At 32.7% G+C, this 15,228-nt stretch overlaps 2 protein-coding genes across 2 annotated transcripts; both read right to left on the reverse strand.

The window, feature by feature from the left end:
• On the reverse strand, positions 1–1,540 carry LOC21402770 (probable sarcosine oxidase). The gene has a single exon (XM_010113812.2). The coding sequence runs from the start codon at positions 1,311–1,313 to the stop codon at positions 48–50; it is 1,266 nt and encodes a 421-aa protein (XP_010112114.1). The 5' UTR covers positions 1,314–1,540; the 3' UTR covers positions 1–47.
• Positions 1,541–10,204: 8,664 nt separating this feature from the next.
• On the reverse strand, positions 10,205–11,665 carry LOC21402771 (UDP-glycosyltransferase 90A1). The gene has a single exon (XM_010113813.2). It carries the CDS (start codon positions 11,663–11,665, stop codon positions 10,214–10,216), a length of 1,452 nt encoding a protein of 483 aa, XP_010112115.1. The 3' UTR covers positions 10,205–10,213.
• Positions 11,666–15,228: the final 3,563 nt, after the last annotated feature.

A 15,228-nucleotide genomic window follows, 5' to 3' on the forward strand; every position in this document is an offset into this window, starting at 1 on the left:
AACAACCCCTCAAACTTTTTGGTGAAGACTGATCTCAACAGTACTGATTATTGTGAGTGTTTGACTTGGTCCTCAAAATCCTTGACATTACCTTTTGGATTCCCTTCAAACCTCCTTAACCTAAATTTATCCAACTCCACCCCTTCCGCAACCCCTTTCAGCGCCAAGTCCGCCAGGACCATCCCCACCGCCGGCGCCATCTTAAACCCGTGCCCCGAAAACCCGGCCCCTACCACCACGTCCTCCCCAAACTCCCCTCCCAAGAAATCCAAGACAAAATCCTCGTCTGGAGTCATCGAGTACATGCAAAGCTGGGTCTTTACAGGACCCGTCGGGTCAACCCGACCCGAAAACCGTGCCTCGACCCACTCCCTCAGCTCCTCCATGGAAACCGCCCCCGGGCCCCACGGCCGATCGTCCGGGTCGCACTTGTACCCGCCGTGGACGGCGACCTTGATCAGCCCCGGGAACTCGAACGACGGCGTTCCATACACGTATGGAAAGCCAAAGCAGGCGAACGTCGGGAAGCCGCCGTCCTCGCCACCGCTGCCGAGCTCGTAATCGCGTTTATACCCCTCCTTGATCCTCCAATAGCAGACGGTGGTCTCCAGGGGCTGAATTGGAATTTCAACCCCGCTAACGGCCTTAATTAACTTCTTAGTCCACGCGCCAACCGTGACAATACACTTCTTTCCCTTAAAAACCTCCCCATTGGCCGTAACCACCAAAACGCCGCCGTTTTCATCTCTCTTAATCTCAGTCACTTCCGTGTTGTCCCTCAAAACGGCGCCGTTCGTAAAGGCGAGTGTTTGTAACATGCAAACGGCCTTCGTGGGCTTAATGACACCGCCGTACTCGGTCGAGATCGCGGACCAATTTTCCGGGATCTGGACCCGGCCGGAGAACTCGTCGTGGAGTTTTGGGCCATCCAGTTCCCGGTAAGGAATGGAGTGTTTTTGACACGTGGAGATGACGGCCCGGAGAGTTCTGGAATCGGACGGGCCCATGTCGAGCTGGCGGGCCTTGAAGTAGACCCTGTAGCCGATCTCCGACTCGGCCCGTTGCCAGAGCGCGTGGGACTTGAGGACCAAAGGCGTGTAGTAATCCTCCGGGTAGGTGGCGCGTATGGTGCGTGACTCGCCGTGGGAGGAGCCGCGGTGGTGGAGGAAGTCGTATTGCTCGAGGAGGAGAGTCTTTTCGCCTCGCTTGGCCGTATGGTACGCGGCGGAGCTTCCCATGACGCCGGCGCCGACTACAATCACGTCGAATGTTGTTGTCGTTTTCGCTAATTCATTGTCGCCGGAATATTCCATAGTTTTGTTTAGGTGTGAGTTGGTGACTGTTTGAGTAGTAGAGAAACGAAAGTGTCAATCAAGTGGTTGAGGGGTTTGGGTTGTTTCGTTGGCTGTGAAAGCGTGGGGAGTTTTGGTTTGGTTTGGTTAGCAGTGATTCTTTGTGCGTAGCTTGGTTTTAATGGGGTGTTCCCGTGAAGAAAAAACCCACCTTTGGTTTTATATATTTTTATTTTATGAAAAATGCTTAGACACAGAGCACTAAATACCATTATTAATAGAAGGTGTGCCTCACGTGTAAGTTTTACATTGCAGAATCTATTTTTTATTAGTGGGTAGTATTTTATTCTTGCTCTTATTTTATTAGTTGAGGGTGGATGTGAAAGAAAAAGTTAAGAATATTCTCACCAATACCCTTTATCATTCTAATTTTGAAAAAATTTCCATTTTGCCACATCAATTTCATATTAGTCTCACTTAATCCTAGTTTTTTGAATTTTTTTGTTATTAACCAACCAAAAAAATAGGAGTGGTGCAGTCATCATTTTTCTATTAGAAATTCTATTAAAACAAGCGAAAAAATTACATGACCGTACTTAATCCCCTCATTTTTTATTTGATTTAACATAAACTCTAACAAAATGAGATAAATGTGAGTAATTCAAATGATATCCATCATGATAAGTGAAACATTCGACTCACTAACTACACAAATGTTTATTGTAAATGTAATTCTCCTTATTAATTGACATGATAATCTTCTTGTAAACACTTATCGATAAAAAATAATAACTCACATTAACTAAAAATATTTAAAATTAAAATTAATGTTTCTATCATTATTTTTATTTGTTTTGAAATAATTTTAATCTGATCTAATATTGAGAAACCTATATTAATTACATACTTTATTGTAAAGATCTTGGATTACATTTATGAAGAGGATGTCATATTACATTTATGAAAATGAGTGTTGCAACTTGTAACTTGCAAATTCCTAAAATGAGAATCAATGGTCACGTTTGAAATTGATCCCGTTTTTATTTTTTATGTTTTTCGAGAAAAAAATGAGAACGTTTCTAAAACGGCGTTTAACGTAATAAAGACAAAAAACAGAAATAAAAATGATTTTTTGGTTTAGTATAAAATGAGGGAGAAATGAAAAATGATTTTTAATCATTTTTCATTTTTTGTTTTCGTTTTTTCTTCTCTCGAGTAGATAGCGAGAAATAAAGACATTAATGAGTTTTTTTTACATTAAAAATAATTTCTTACTAAAATTACCAAACGCATTTTTAAAAATAATTTCTATTTGAGATTGAAAACGTTAAAATAAATTTCAAACGCACTCAATAATTATTTATTAATAATTTTGCAATTCACCAATTGTAGTTTCTTTCTATTACATAATAAGACAGAAGGGAAAAGAAAACAATGTTATCAATTTCACTCATCAATTTCGCTCAAAATTTGACATAATTATTCAAAGACAAGATAAAAGGGGGAAAAAAAGAGAGATTTGACGAATCAACGTAATCTTGTATTCCATGTGAGCTTTTATAGAAACAAAATTCCACGTGCGTCTGTGCAAGATCAACGTGGGAGACAGGTAAAGATTCGTGGGTACTAGTGACAACTAGATCGAATTGTACCAGCGTGCTTTCTCTCTCTCTATTTATATTTTTATATATACGGGTACAGTTTTCATAGTTACTCGCTCACTCCATCAGTTATCAATAGGTGGATATAATTACTGTATTAATTTGACAATAGTAATAAATTAAGTAATTAATAAAAAAATTATAATAATTGATGCAATTAGATTCTTATGATATATTGGATATGTTTAGTAATAATTCTTGAAATTTAAAATCAATTCTTTAAACATTCACAGTTAAAATTTGTGTTTTTATCTATAATTTACCCCTTCTCCCAAAATGAAAAGAACTAGAAGAACCAATGGCATGTTTACTTACTATGATTGAAGAATGAGAGTGGAGAATGTGAGTCAATCCCATGTTTACTTGTTCTTTTTTATCCTGAAATGAGAGTGAGATTGGTGGGTCCCACTCAAATTTGGAATTGAGAAATGGGATTGGCATTCCCATGCCCTCTTGGATTGAGACTTTCATTCCTAATATTAATATCAATTTACTATTATACCCTTATTTTACTTATAAATACACAATTCAAAATAAAATTCAAAAAATAATAAATGCAACATATATTTATTATTTTAGTACTCAATTATTACACTAAATATTTTAATTATGATTAATTTTAATATAATAGGTACACAATATATTTTTTAAATTGAAAATATCAAATTGATTTAAAGGGTATATTAATACTTTTACACTTTTTTATTCTGATTCTGGGTGTAAGTCAACGTATGAATGAGATTTAGAATGACTCCGATTCTGAATTCTATCACTAAGTAAACAGCTTATTCTGACTACAATTCCTCACTTCGAATCTTACCAACTCTGAATTCTGTCCACTCTAATTTATGCTCATTCTGATTACGTGTAGGTATTCACGTCATAAATGTACAAAGGTTAAAGTTAGGTTCTATACACTAAACATTATATGCACACCATGACACCAAAAACACTTTGAATTCCCAATTTTTTTAGGGAATTCATTTCTTCTTGCATATACAGCATCCGCCAACAAACAATGATCGAAGGCTCCAGCAATAAATTAGGTTCATGAGAAGATTGATCTGACATAAGGTAAGCTCCATGTTTTGGAAAAGGCAATTCAAAAGATAAAACAATTTTTTTCTTTTTTTGAAAAACCTGTATTTTTTTTATAGCTAACATCAAATCGTGTCCCCCAGATATTTCTTTTTCTCCTTTAATTTGACCCGTATCTAGAGGCCCCTTGAGAATGTTGTTGGCCGATTCTTTCAATTTAAGTATATGACAAAAATACGTTATCATCACTTTATCCTAATTAGCCGAATAGATATTAGAAAGTATATTCTTGATTGTGATTTGTGTGTCCAAAAGATTTAGACTCTGTTGAGTTCACTTATTTAAATTTTTAATTTAAATTAAGATATAATTTTATGTAAGAGTTTTTTATTATAACAAAAAAATTAGATGTGATTATTTCTAAGAGCTTTTACCTTATATCTTATATGCTCGTGCATATATTTGTTTGGTAATCTGACGTCATGATCATCAATCATGTTTAAGAGCTTGGGCAATTCAGCAAATGGACGTCATTTTCTCCAATCAAACTTTATGAAGCACTATCGATCTTAGCCTCTGAAGTCTCAATCAAACCTTGGAAATTGATATATGATAACGATGCAACTCATGAGTAATTAACAAATATTAATTTTGTCATATAAATGTGTCTTGTTGCTTTTGGAAAATATTCGCGGCTCTATCATAATTCAGTCTCTTGTTTTCCATTATTACATAAACAAATAGTGTGAAATCTACAATCAATCAGTATGGATGATTAACGAGTTAACAGTCTGATTATGGTACATAAAATATGCAAAAAAAAAATTAAATAAGACGGAACACAAATTTATAGAAGTTTGTTCGTAATCAATAATTTTCGTCCCTTGTAACGGTTTTTGAAATTTCACTATAATTAATGATGAGAATTTGTGAGTAGAGAGAGAAAAGAAAGAGAAAATGCTGGAGATTTGTAGGCCTCTTCCTGGGCGTGAGGAATGGCCTTTTGTTTGCATGAGCTGATAACCACCTCTGATTCCCTGATTTGGTGCGCATTCGCCATTGGATTTCAAATGCAGATTGCCTCATCTTTTTTGGATAACTCTCCCAATTTAAATAGGACTCTCGGCGATAAGAAAATTTTCTATTGGGCGTGATTCGTTTATTTTAATTGGGATCTTCTCTTGATATTTTGAATTATCTCTTAATTAGTCTGCTGATTTGGAGTTGAGCGACTCGCGACTCGCCATTTACAACTCGCCACTCACCAGTTGTTTCTGGTAACTCGTCATTGTCTTTGTGTCAACTGTCGATTCATTTTTAAGATTTAAAAACTACCCGCTCATGAGTTGACATTTGCTCTCTAATGACATTTATTGATACATGTATAATAAGAAATGTGATAGAAAATCAATAATATATGCTAATATATATATATATATATATAAACACATACACGCTTGAACCTTCTTCACTTTGGATGGTTCAGGAATTTCAACTTAAAAAGTCTAGATATTCATTTTGTACAACTTGTTTATATATATGCGCTTGAACCTGCACTTTGGATGGTCTAGGAACTTCAACTTAAAAAGTCTAGATATTCATTTTATACAGCCGCAAGTTGTACAAACAGAACTGTGGACGTTATGAACTTATGAATATGGGTGGTTCTACACACTTTTTTTATTTTATTTTATTTTATTTTCTACACATTCTTTTGAACACACACCTCACATAATTTTAAAATAATTGAATTTACTTTCTACAAACTCCTATTATTTCAAATTTATCTCAAACTATTTTTATATAAAATTATTAATTATTAATTATTTTTCTTTTGACACGTACTGTTTTATTTTAATTTTAATTTTTAATTTTAATATTATTATTTTAATATTTCTCTATTTTTTTTAGTTGAAGAAAATTTATTAAAATATGTTTTTAGAAAACATAAAGGAAACTCAAAAATATAAAATAGCAAACAATATAATTCAAGGAATAAAAAATAAATAAAAAATATGACAATAAAGTTATTATATTATTGAGGTATAATTAAATATAAAATGAAAAACAAATAAAAACAAATAAACGAGCATAATAAGCATAAAAAATAACAAAATGGAAAAAAAATCAATTCTCCTTTATAAATTAGAAAAATAAAAAAAAATAACTCAAAATGGAGGAAAGAAAAGGCAAAAGAACAATCACCATAGAATAAATAGTAAATAAAATTTAACATACTTCTATATAATTTTTTAGAACAGCTATTAATGGAAAAAATTAAAATTTTATCATAGATTTCAAAATAACAATTATTGGTAATTTGAGAATATGACATGTGGGGTGTGTGAAGGGAAAAAATAAAATATTATTTTATTTTTATAATAAAATTTAATTATGTAATTAAGTTTATTATAATCGTGTTTGGTCATTTTATATGAAAGTCTTTTTTAATAAAAAATTATAATTTAATGAGATGAAAAGAGTAAAGAGGGGTGTGTGAATAGAACCGCCGTATAAATATATGTATATCATTAAACTTGAGGGAGGGTATTTGAATGCTCAATAAAAGCTGATTTGCTTCGTGCTCATGCTGTAATTTCTAAAAGGGAGACTGAGATGCAAGTTGTTTTAGCTCAGTATGTGAGAAATATAGAAGCCATGAAAGCAGAAGTCCAAGGGTGGTTCCGCAGCTACCTGAACACAAACATGTTATTAGCCAGTTTTGTAATGCTCTAGATTTAAAAAAAATTACCGTTAGTTGTGCTGAAAAAAAATAATTATTATAAAAAACAGTTAAGTATTTAGTAAACTGTAGCTATATAAATATTAATTTCAGAAGTATTATGAGTATTATAAAAGTTTCATTAATTATACTCTAAAGTTATTACCGCGTAATTTAAAAATTAAAGTTGCATTTAAATTATTTCTAATTTTGACTTTAAATTTTTTTAAAAAATTTTAAGAAATATTTTTTATACTTTTTACCAAATACAAATTTTAATAGCCGTGGATGACTAAAAAAAAAATTGATTTTGAGCTTTAAAAATCATTACCAAACATATACTGTAGCAACTCTGCCTTTTGCAGCTCCATGATGATTTGTTCTTCTTCTGCTGACGTGTACGAAAATCATCCGGGGCCATCATCTACTGGAGCTCGTGCTGGGCCGTCAACTCTTTAGATGCATAGTTTGGTTCATGGACGTCACTCTAGGGGCACAGCTTTTTTTATTAGCCTTCCTTGTTGATGTTGCTGTTATTTTGTTTTTCCTTTTGCTACGTTGTTGTCACTGCTATTTTTCTTCTTAGTTATATTTTTGTACTGTGTTTTCTTTTTGAATTTCTGTAAGCCAATTATTGGCTAATGAATGTAATGACCTACAATGGCTGTACTTGAATATTTTGCTGCTTATCTTAGCACTGTGTTTTACCACTTATCTCAATACCTTCTATTGCGTCATTTTGTACAAACTGCAAAATTTATTTCCTCTCTCTGTTTTTTTTTTTTTTTTCCTTGGTAACCTTGTGCAAGTGATAGAATTATATTTTCTCTCTCTTTTTTTTTTGCCTAATTACTGCGAAATTTATTTCCCCTTTTTTAACCTTGCGTAAATTATACATAGTACCAAAATAGATTTTTTTTTGTTACTTACCTGCAAAGTTTCCTCTTCCCCTTTACTAACCGTGTAAAAATAATATGTGTACTCTGTGTAAAAAAATAAAAAAAATAAAAAATTAATTACCTGTTCTTTGCTCTGAGTGCTTCTCGAGTATCACCACCGTATCATGTGTTCTTTTATCCTTTTAAATACCTTATTGTTGTTTTACTCTCATTATGCAGGCAATTCTTTCTTCACGGGATTCCAACATGATTTTCTCTGCGATGTCCACGCCTGCTGATCACCACGTTGGTAGTTCCCATGCTCTAGTACGTGTACCCCCAAAAAAGGCTCGACTCATTGTGGTTCTTATTATGAAACCCCTTATGAGTTAACGGAGGCTGTTCAAACAGGTACAGGTAAATTAAACGGCATTTTCGTAGTAATTGAGGTTATGAATTTTCAATTTATGGGGTAGTATGGGATCTGTAGTGGACGAGAAAATTACACGTTTGATCGAGTATGCTATGAATCAATCTTTATCTCTTATTGTAGTATGTGCTTCCGGAGGAGCACGCATGCAAAAAAAATTTAATCTAAACCAAACGCACATATATAAAATTTAATCTAAAACCTTTCATGTTTTACTGTAAGGCTATGCCTGTGTCAATCTGCATGCATAGCTCACAATAACATACGTAAATTGTAAATAATTTTATCAATGATTCCAACAAAAAATGTTAAGATACCCAATATTGTCATGATTTTCATGATAAATGAAATTACAAAAATGGGCCTGCCTAGATAATCAACTTGGATGTTTAGTTCGACATTCTTTAGTTGCAAGAAATAGGGATGTAATTTGGTCATTATGTGACTGATGATATTTTATATTATATTCTCACAAGAATGTATCATACGCGTGAATTTTAATATTAGAATTGAAAATAGCGGGCTATTAGCATGTAGCAAACAAACAAACAAATAAAAAATGGTTGGCTACTAGTCTACTAGGAGGAAGAAAATAAAAAGAGCCAAAAGAAAGGAGATTTAGAGCTTTTTTCGTGAAAGGAAAGTAAAAAAAAAAAAACAACGACAGGGGTAAAAGGCCTAGTTAAATGATTCCGTTATCATGATTATTTAGTAGGAGTAAAAGAAAAAAAAAAACTCTAATTATCTGTTAAAATTTCTAAGAAGTTTGAGCTCAAGTTATAATTTTATTTAAATTTATTTATTTTTAAAATTTTAGTTAGAATTTGAGTTTTAATTCCATTTTTAACTTGAGTTTGAGATTAAAATCTGAGTTCAAGTTTCCCATTCAACTTAAGTTTTTAAACTCAAACTCAAGTTAATGAACAAAATTTTTTTTATTCTTAAAAACGACATAACTTTTTCATTTTAATTCTGATTGAGATGATTTTTTTATGCGTTCACAATGAATAGACGAATAAAACCCCACCATATACCCTATTAAATTTTTCATCACCATTGAGTTTTTATTAAAATACTATCTAAATACAAATTTAAGTTTTGACCTATTCAAACACAAATTTAAATAGATTCTCAATTCAAATTATAACTCAAATGTGCACATTTAAAAACAAACTCAAGTTACAACTTCAATTCAAATTACAACTCAAATTCAACTTAAAATCTACACTCAAGTCATCATAATTAAAAAATACAACTGAACAAGAAAAGAGAATACTGAACGCAATAAAATAAAAGATGTTCCTATTCCTTTTTGTTTTCCTCCAAGTTGCATACCAGTTGTTAGGTTTTTTGTTGACATTTATGGCAATAATATTCAAGAAAAATTCTACAATTCTAGGTATTGTTTGTTGTGCAAGAAGATGGTATCAGGCATATTTGAATTTCAAGAGAAATTCTAGATGGTATCAGGCATATTTGAATTTCAAGAGAAATTCTATCAGATAAGTTTCAAAGATATGCATTGAATTTCAAGAGAAATTCTATCAGATAAGTTTCAAAGATATGCATTAGTTAAAATCGGAGGGAGATAAAGTTGACTTTTTATCTGGATATCTACTAAAAATTTGTTACAGCTCTCAAAGATCTCTGGTCAACAATTGAGAAAATAGTGATAATGGCATATTTGATATTTAGGGCATGTTTAGTTTGTTAATTTGAATTTTAATTTAAGTTGAGATGTAGCTTTATATGATAATTTTTTACTATAGAAAAAAAAGATGTGATTATTTCTGAGAACTTTTTACTGTAGTAAAACTCGAATTAGTAAAATAAACATGGCCTTAATGTACTAAAAAAATTCTTTAAAATATTAAGATACAAATTTAAAATTATAAAAAAAACACAGAAGATTTCGCTAAAATATAGAGTACCAAATTGAAATTATCATTCTAAAATGCTATGATTTTTATTTGTGAAGATATTATGTGCACAAAAAGAAAATTGAATTATTCCAAAATCCCTTGCTAATAAATAACAATACATGAATAATAGATCTTGCTTTCTCTAAAAATAAAAGACAAAAAAAAAAAAAAAGTCTCACGAATGTTTGAAGGCCAAACTGATATACAATTACAGGACCTATTCCTCTTTTCTTCCCTCAAAAAGTCTCACCAATGGGGGTGAATGTGAGATCACTTGCTACAACGCCTAGAGATTTTATTAATTGAATCATCTCCCGTTTTCCCGTTGCATATAAGTTCAATAATCTCTTTCAATTCTTTATAAGAAGACCCACCAACTTGGACTGCTTTTTTTGCAATCCTTCCCAACTCAATTGCTCTCTCTCTTGCTTGCTTCCCTCTCACTCCTCTCATCAACTCCTTCACTCCTCTGCTGATTTCTTCACGGCCCACAACTCTCCCATCCCGGGCCCAACAACTCTCTAACCCAATTCCAACCTTGAGCTCCTCCACCAAGTATTTGGCATTCAGGTGCTGCTCGGCCTGCATGGGCCAGCCCAAAATCGGCACCCCGTTCGCCATGCTCTCCAACACCGAGTTCCACCCGCAATGGCTCAAGAACCCACCGACGGCCCAATGGGCCAAGACCCATTTCTGGTCCACCCATTCTCTCACAATCAAACCCCTTGTTTCTCCACCAATCACATTCGTTGGGTTACTCCAAGTCTTCGAACGGACGACCCATATGTAATCTTCTCCGGATAGATCCAATCCATAAGCCAACTCATCAAGCTGCTCATCGCACAAGTTGGCCTGCGACCCAAAAGACACATAAAGAACAGAATTCTCTTGAGCACGCTGGTTCAACAAATCGGCCCATTTTGAAGATGGGTCCGGCCCATTTAGCCCAATCCCATTTTTATCGATTTGCTCATACAAAAACAAGGGACCTACACAAAACGTCCTAGTTCCATTATTCCCATACAAGGACTCCAAAGACAAAACATAATCTTTCTCTAACTCCACAAAACTATTGGCAATCACACCAAAACTTCCCAAATCAGATCTCTCGGCCTCCAAAAAGAACTCGGAAATTCGACAATCCATCACCCTAAGCGACCTAGGCAAATCTCTTCTAAACAAATCAAAAGAAATCTCAACTCCTTTTACGTGCACAATGTCACCGTCATCTTTTGCACACTTGTGTGTTTGGTGCATGGACAAGGCTTTCCTAACGGCCATGGCAAAAACTCCCATTCCATTAAAGACCAACCGAGGAATGCCTAAAGAGCGGCACAAAGCGTTGGTCCATCCGAGGAAAGAATCGGAAACAACACAACTCGGAGGGTCATCATGTCCGCACAAGTCCTTTAGAGTCGTTCCCAAGGGCTCTCGGAGGAGTTTCGTGGCGTTTAAGAATATGAGAAGGTGGTCGGGCGAGGATGTTTGGGACAAGTTTTCGCAGCCATTCGGAAGGCCTTCGATTTTCGGGAATGGGATTTCTATGAGGTGGATTTTGGAGTGACGGGAAATGTATGGAGTTATGGAAGAAGCGTTTGAAGGCGTTGTTATGATCGTCACTTTGAGGCCTCGGCGAGAGAGAGCTTTTGAGAGGTCGAGAAGGGGGATGGTGTGGCCTTGAGCCATGAAGGGGAAGATGACAATGTGGGGTTTGGAAGCCATTTTTGAATAGGCAGAGATTTTCTTTTTCAAAATCTATGGTATTTGTATCGTTTGTGTTGGTTTTTTTTTTTTTTTTTTTTTTTTTTTTTTTTTTTGCGCTAGAATTATGTTAGGGCATGGGAGTGAGACACCATATATATAATGTGCCCTTAAAAACGTGGGGTCAGAAAGTTTGTAGGCTTGTTTGATTGTAGTCCACTATTTTATTCCTTAAATGATGCGAATGTATCTGAAAAATGCCTCCTAGGAAATTGATTTTAAAGGAAAAATCTTTTTACATATTTTTATTTCCCTTCTATATCTAGTCTTTTTACCTCCTTATATGGACTCTGGAGATATTCAGTTGAGAAATATGCGTAACAAATAATGGAAGGTATTTGAAATGCAAACTTTTCAAAGTAAATGATATGTATCAGGACTATAAGCGTTTCTGAATCTGGACATACCTAAACTAAGGAATAAGATTATGCATATCTAGTACTACTTCGTTTAGAGGTTTTCTTTTTCTTTTTTTTTTGGGTACCCCATAAGAGATCTCCTCTAAATATAGACTGCAATATATACATATACACATATATGTATGTGTTATATGTGTATGCATATTTATCCCATTGATTAAAAAGACAAATTATTGAAGCTTGAGAAAGGACACAAGAGACAATAGGTGGAGGCATCTCCTCTAGCCAAATGTGAAGATCACTTTCATGACTATAAGCATATATTGTCTATATCCATATTGAAATGCGAGCCTTATTGTACATAAAGACAAATTGCTCCCGGAAAATAAGATAACAAAACTACAAACTATCATGAAGCAAGTCTCCCAACAAGCCAACTGGGAGACTGATTTAGCAAAATAGCCAACTGGGAGACTTTACAGAAGAAGAAGAAGAAGGTAACCTTTCAAACCAACTGGCCAATGCTTCAGCTAAAACCAAGCATAAAACCGTACCGTATGTAAAATTGTGTATGGCGTGATAGGAAAGGGAAACGAAAAGCTCGTACGTAGTTGTAGAGTAGGAGAGGGACCACTCAAGATAGACCGCAACAACGATACTTTTACTTTGAATATTTTCAATGCAATGTTATAATTAATATATTAATTATAAATTTAACATTTGAGTGTAAAAATCACTCTCTAATACAATGGCAAATTCTAACCAAGTATATCATATAGAAAATTTAGCATTTCATTGTTATTGGTTGAAATGATTACTTTTTTTAATGGAACAGTCTTCAGTACGCCAATATATCAATATATCAGGTTTTCTGTCCATCATATCTGCATAAAATCATGTAAAAATCAAAAAATACGCAGAACTAACGGTTAAAAAAACTTGACTTACCGATACGCCAGGTGTACCATATAATCTCCCTTTTTAATATGTAATCATTGTAACTTTTACAATTTTTAATAATTATTTTAAAAATAAAATTTACTTTTACAACTTTTAATACTTAATGATTGTGAAAAAAATAGATTTAGCATTACAAATAGCATTATGCATTAGAGAAAAAAATGAAAATAACATATCGGACCAATGCAAATGTTAATGTCAATTGTATATGTACCATCAAAAAGTGTGATATAATATGCTATTTTTATTTTTACTCCAATGTATAATACTATTTGAAATGCTAAATATACTTTTTTCATAATTATTAACCTTTCAAAGTTATAAAAGTAAAATTTTATGTTTAAAATAATTAGAAAATATAAAAGTTGCAATGATTATATAAAAAAGTAAACATTTCAACCAATAGTAATTAAATACCAAATTTTTCATATGTTATACTTAGAGCATCTGTAATGTAATGCTATAATTGATGTGCTAATTGCAAATTTAGCATTTGAGTGAAAAAAAAAAACTCTCCAACGCAACGCTATTTGTCGTGCTAAATTTCTCATATGATATACTTTGTGACAAATTTCTTAGCATATGAGAAATTTGGCATTTGATTCCTATAAAAGTTGCAATGATTATATGAAAAAGTAAGCATTTCAACCAATAACAATTAAATACCAAATTTTTTATATGCTATACTTAGAGCATCTCCAATGTAATGTTATAATTGATGTGCCAATTGCAAATTTAGCATTTGAGTGAAAAAAAACTCTCCAACGCAACGCTATTTGTCGTGCTAAATTTCTCATATGATATACTTTGTGACAAATTTCTCAGCATATGAGAAATTTGACATTTGATTCCTATTGGTTGAAATGTTTACTTTTACATGTAATCATTGCAACTTGTGCATTTTTAAATTTTTTTTAAAATAAAAATTTACTTTTATAACTTTCAAAGTTTAATGATTACCAGAAAAAATAGATTTAGCATAATCACACTATGCATTGGAGCAAAAATACAAATAACATACTATATCACATTTTTTGATGTTAAATATACAATTGACATTAACATTTGCATTGGAGATGGTCTTAGTGAAAAATTTGTCACGATGTATATAGCATATGGTAAATTTGGCACACCAAATAGCATTACATTAGAGAGTATTTTTTGCACTCAAATATTAAATTTATAATTAGCACATCAATTATAACATTGCATCAGAGATGTTCTCATATCATACCTTTACACAATTGACATTTGTATTCATATTGGAAATAGTCTTATAGTGCAAGTGTTATACCCTTAACGTGTTTTCTGTCTAAAAATAAGGTTAATAAAGGATAAATTACACGGTTACTTCCTAAACTATAAAGTCTTATCACAAAATGTCTTGTAAACTTCAATTTGTAACAGTTATTTCCCCTAAACTTTTGAAGTCTTGCAAATTTTCGCCGTTTGTTAGAAATTTAACGGAATTAAGGGCATTTTAGTAAAAACAGCAAAATGTCAACTCATCTCTTCTTTCTTCTCCTTCCTCCCAAGTCCCACCTGCCGTTATTCTCCCTCCGAAAAAAAGTACCAGATACAAACCCAAACTCTCCAAAAATGTTCCAACACAACAATGGGCCAAACATTCACAATAAATGCAATTAATCAAAGACAAAAAAATGGATGTTTAAACTTGTTTTAAAATAATTTTATATTTTATATGAAAATAAAAATTAAAATATTTTTAATTTTAGACATAAATTATTTTTAAAAATATATTTATTAATCTTATTACGAGATTATTTTCAGTATAAAAAATTAATTAATGTCTCTTTTTTCTTGAAAGAGGAGAAAATAAAAATAAAAAATAAAAAATGACTAAAAATTATTTTTTATTTCTCTATCATTTTACATTAAATTAAAAAATTATTTTTATTTTTATCTCATTTTACATTAAATTAAAAAATTATTTTTATTTCTGTTTTTTATTTTTATTGCGCTATCATTTTAAAAATAATTTTTTTTATAAAAAAAACGTAAAAAAATAAAAACGCGACCAATTTCAAACAAGACCAATATGTTTCTCCGCCCAGAACTGGCAGCGGAAATCCAAATTCTGGCGGCCTCCTTAGCCGCCTCCGGCAATTTCTTCGATGGTGGCGAGAACTTTGTTCCTCACCCCACCCACCCACGGCGATGCAAACATGGTGTGATCTCCCAGCT

Source organism: Morus notabilis, unplaced genomic scaffold (genome assembly GCF_000414095.1).
Source record: "Morus notabilis unplaced genomic scaffold, ASM41409v2 Scaffold848, whole genome shotgun sequence".
Taxonomy (NCBI): Eukaryota; Viridiplantae; Streptophyta; class Magnoliopsida; order Rosales; family Moraceae; genus Morus; species Morus notabilis.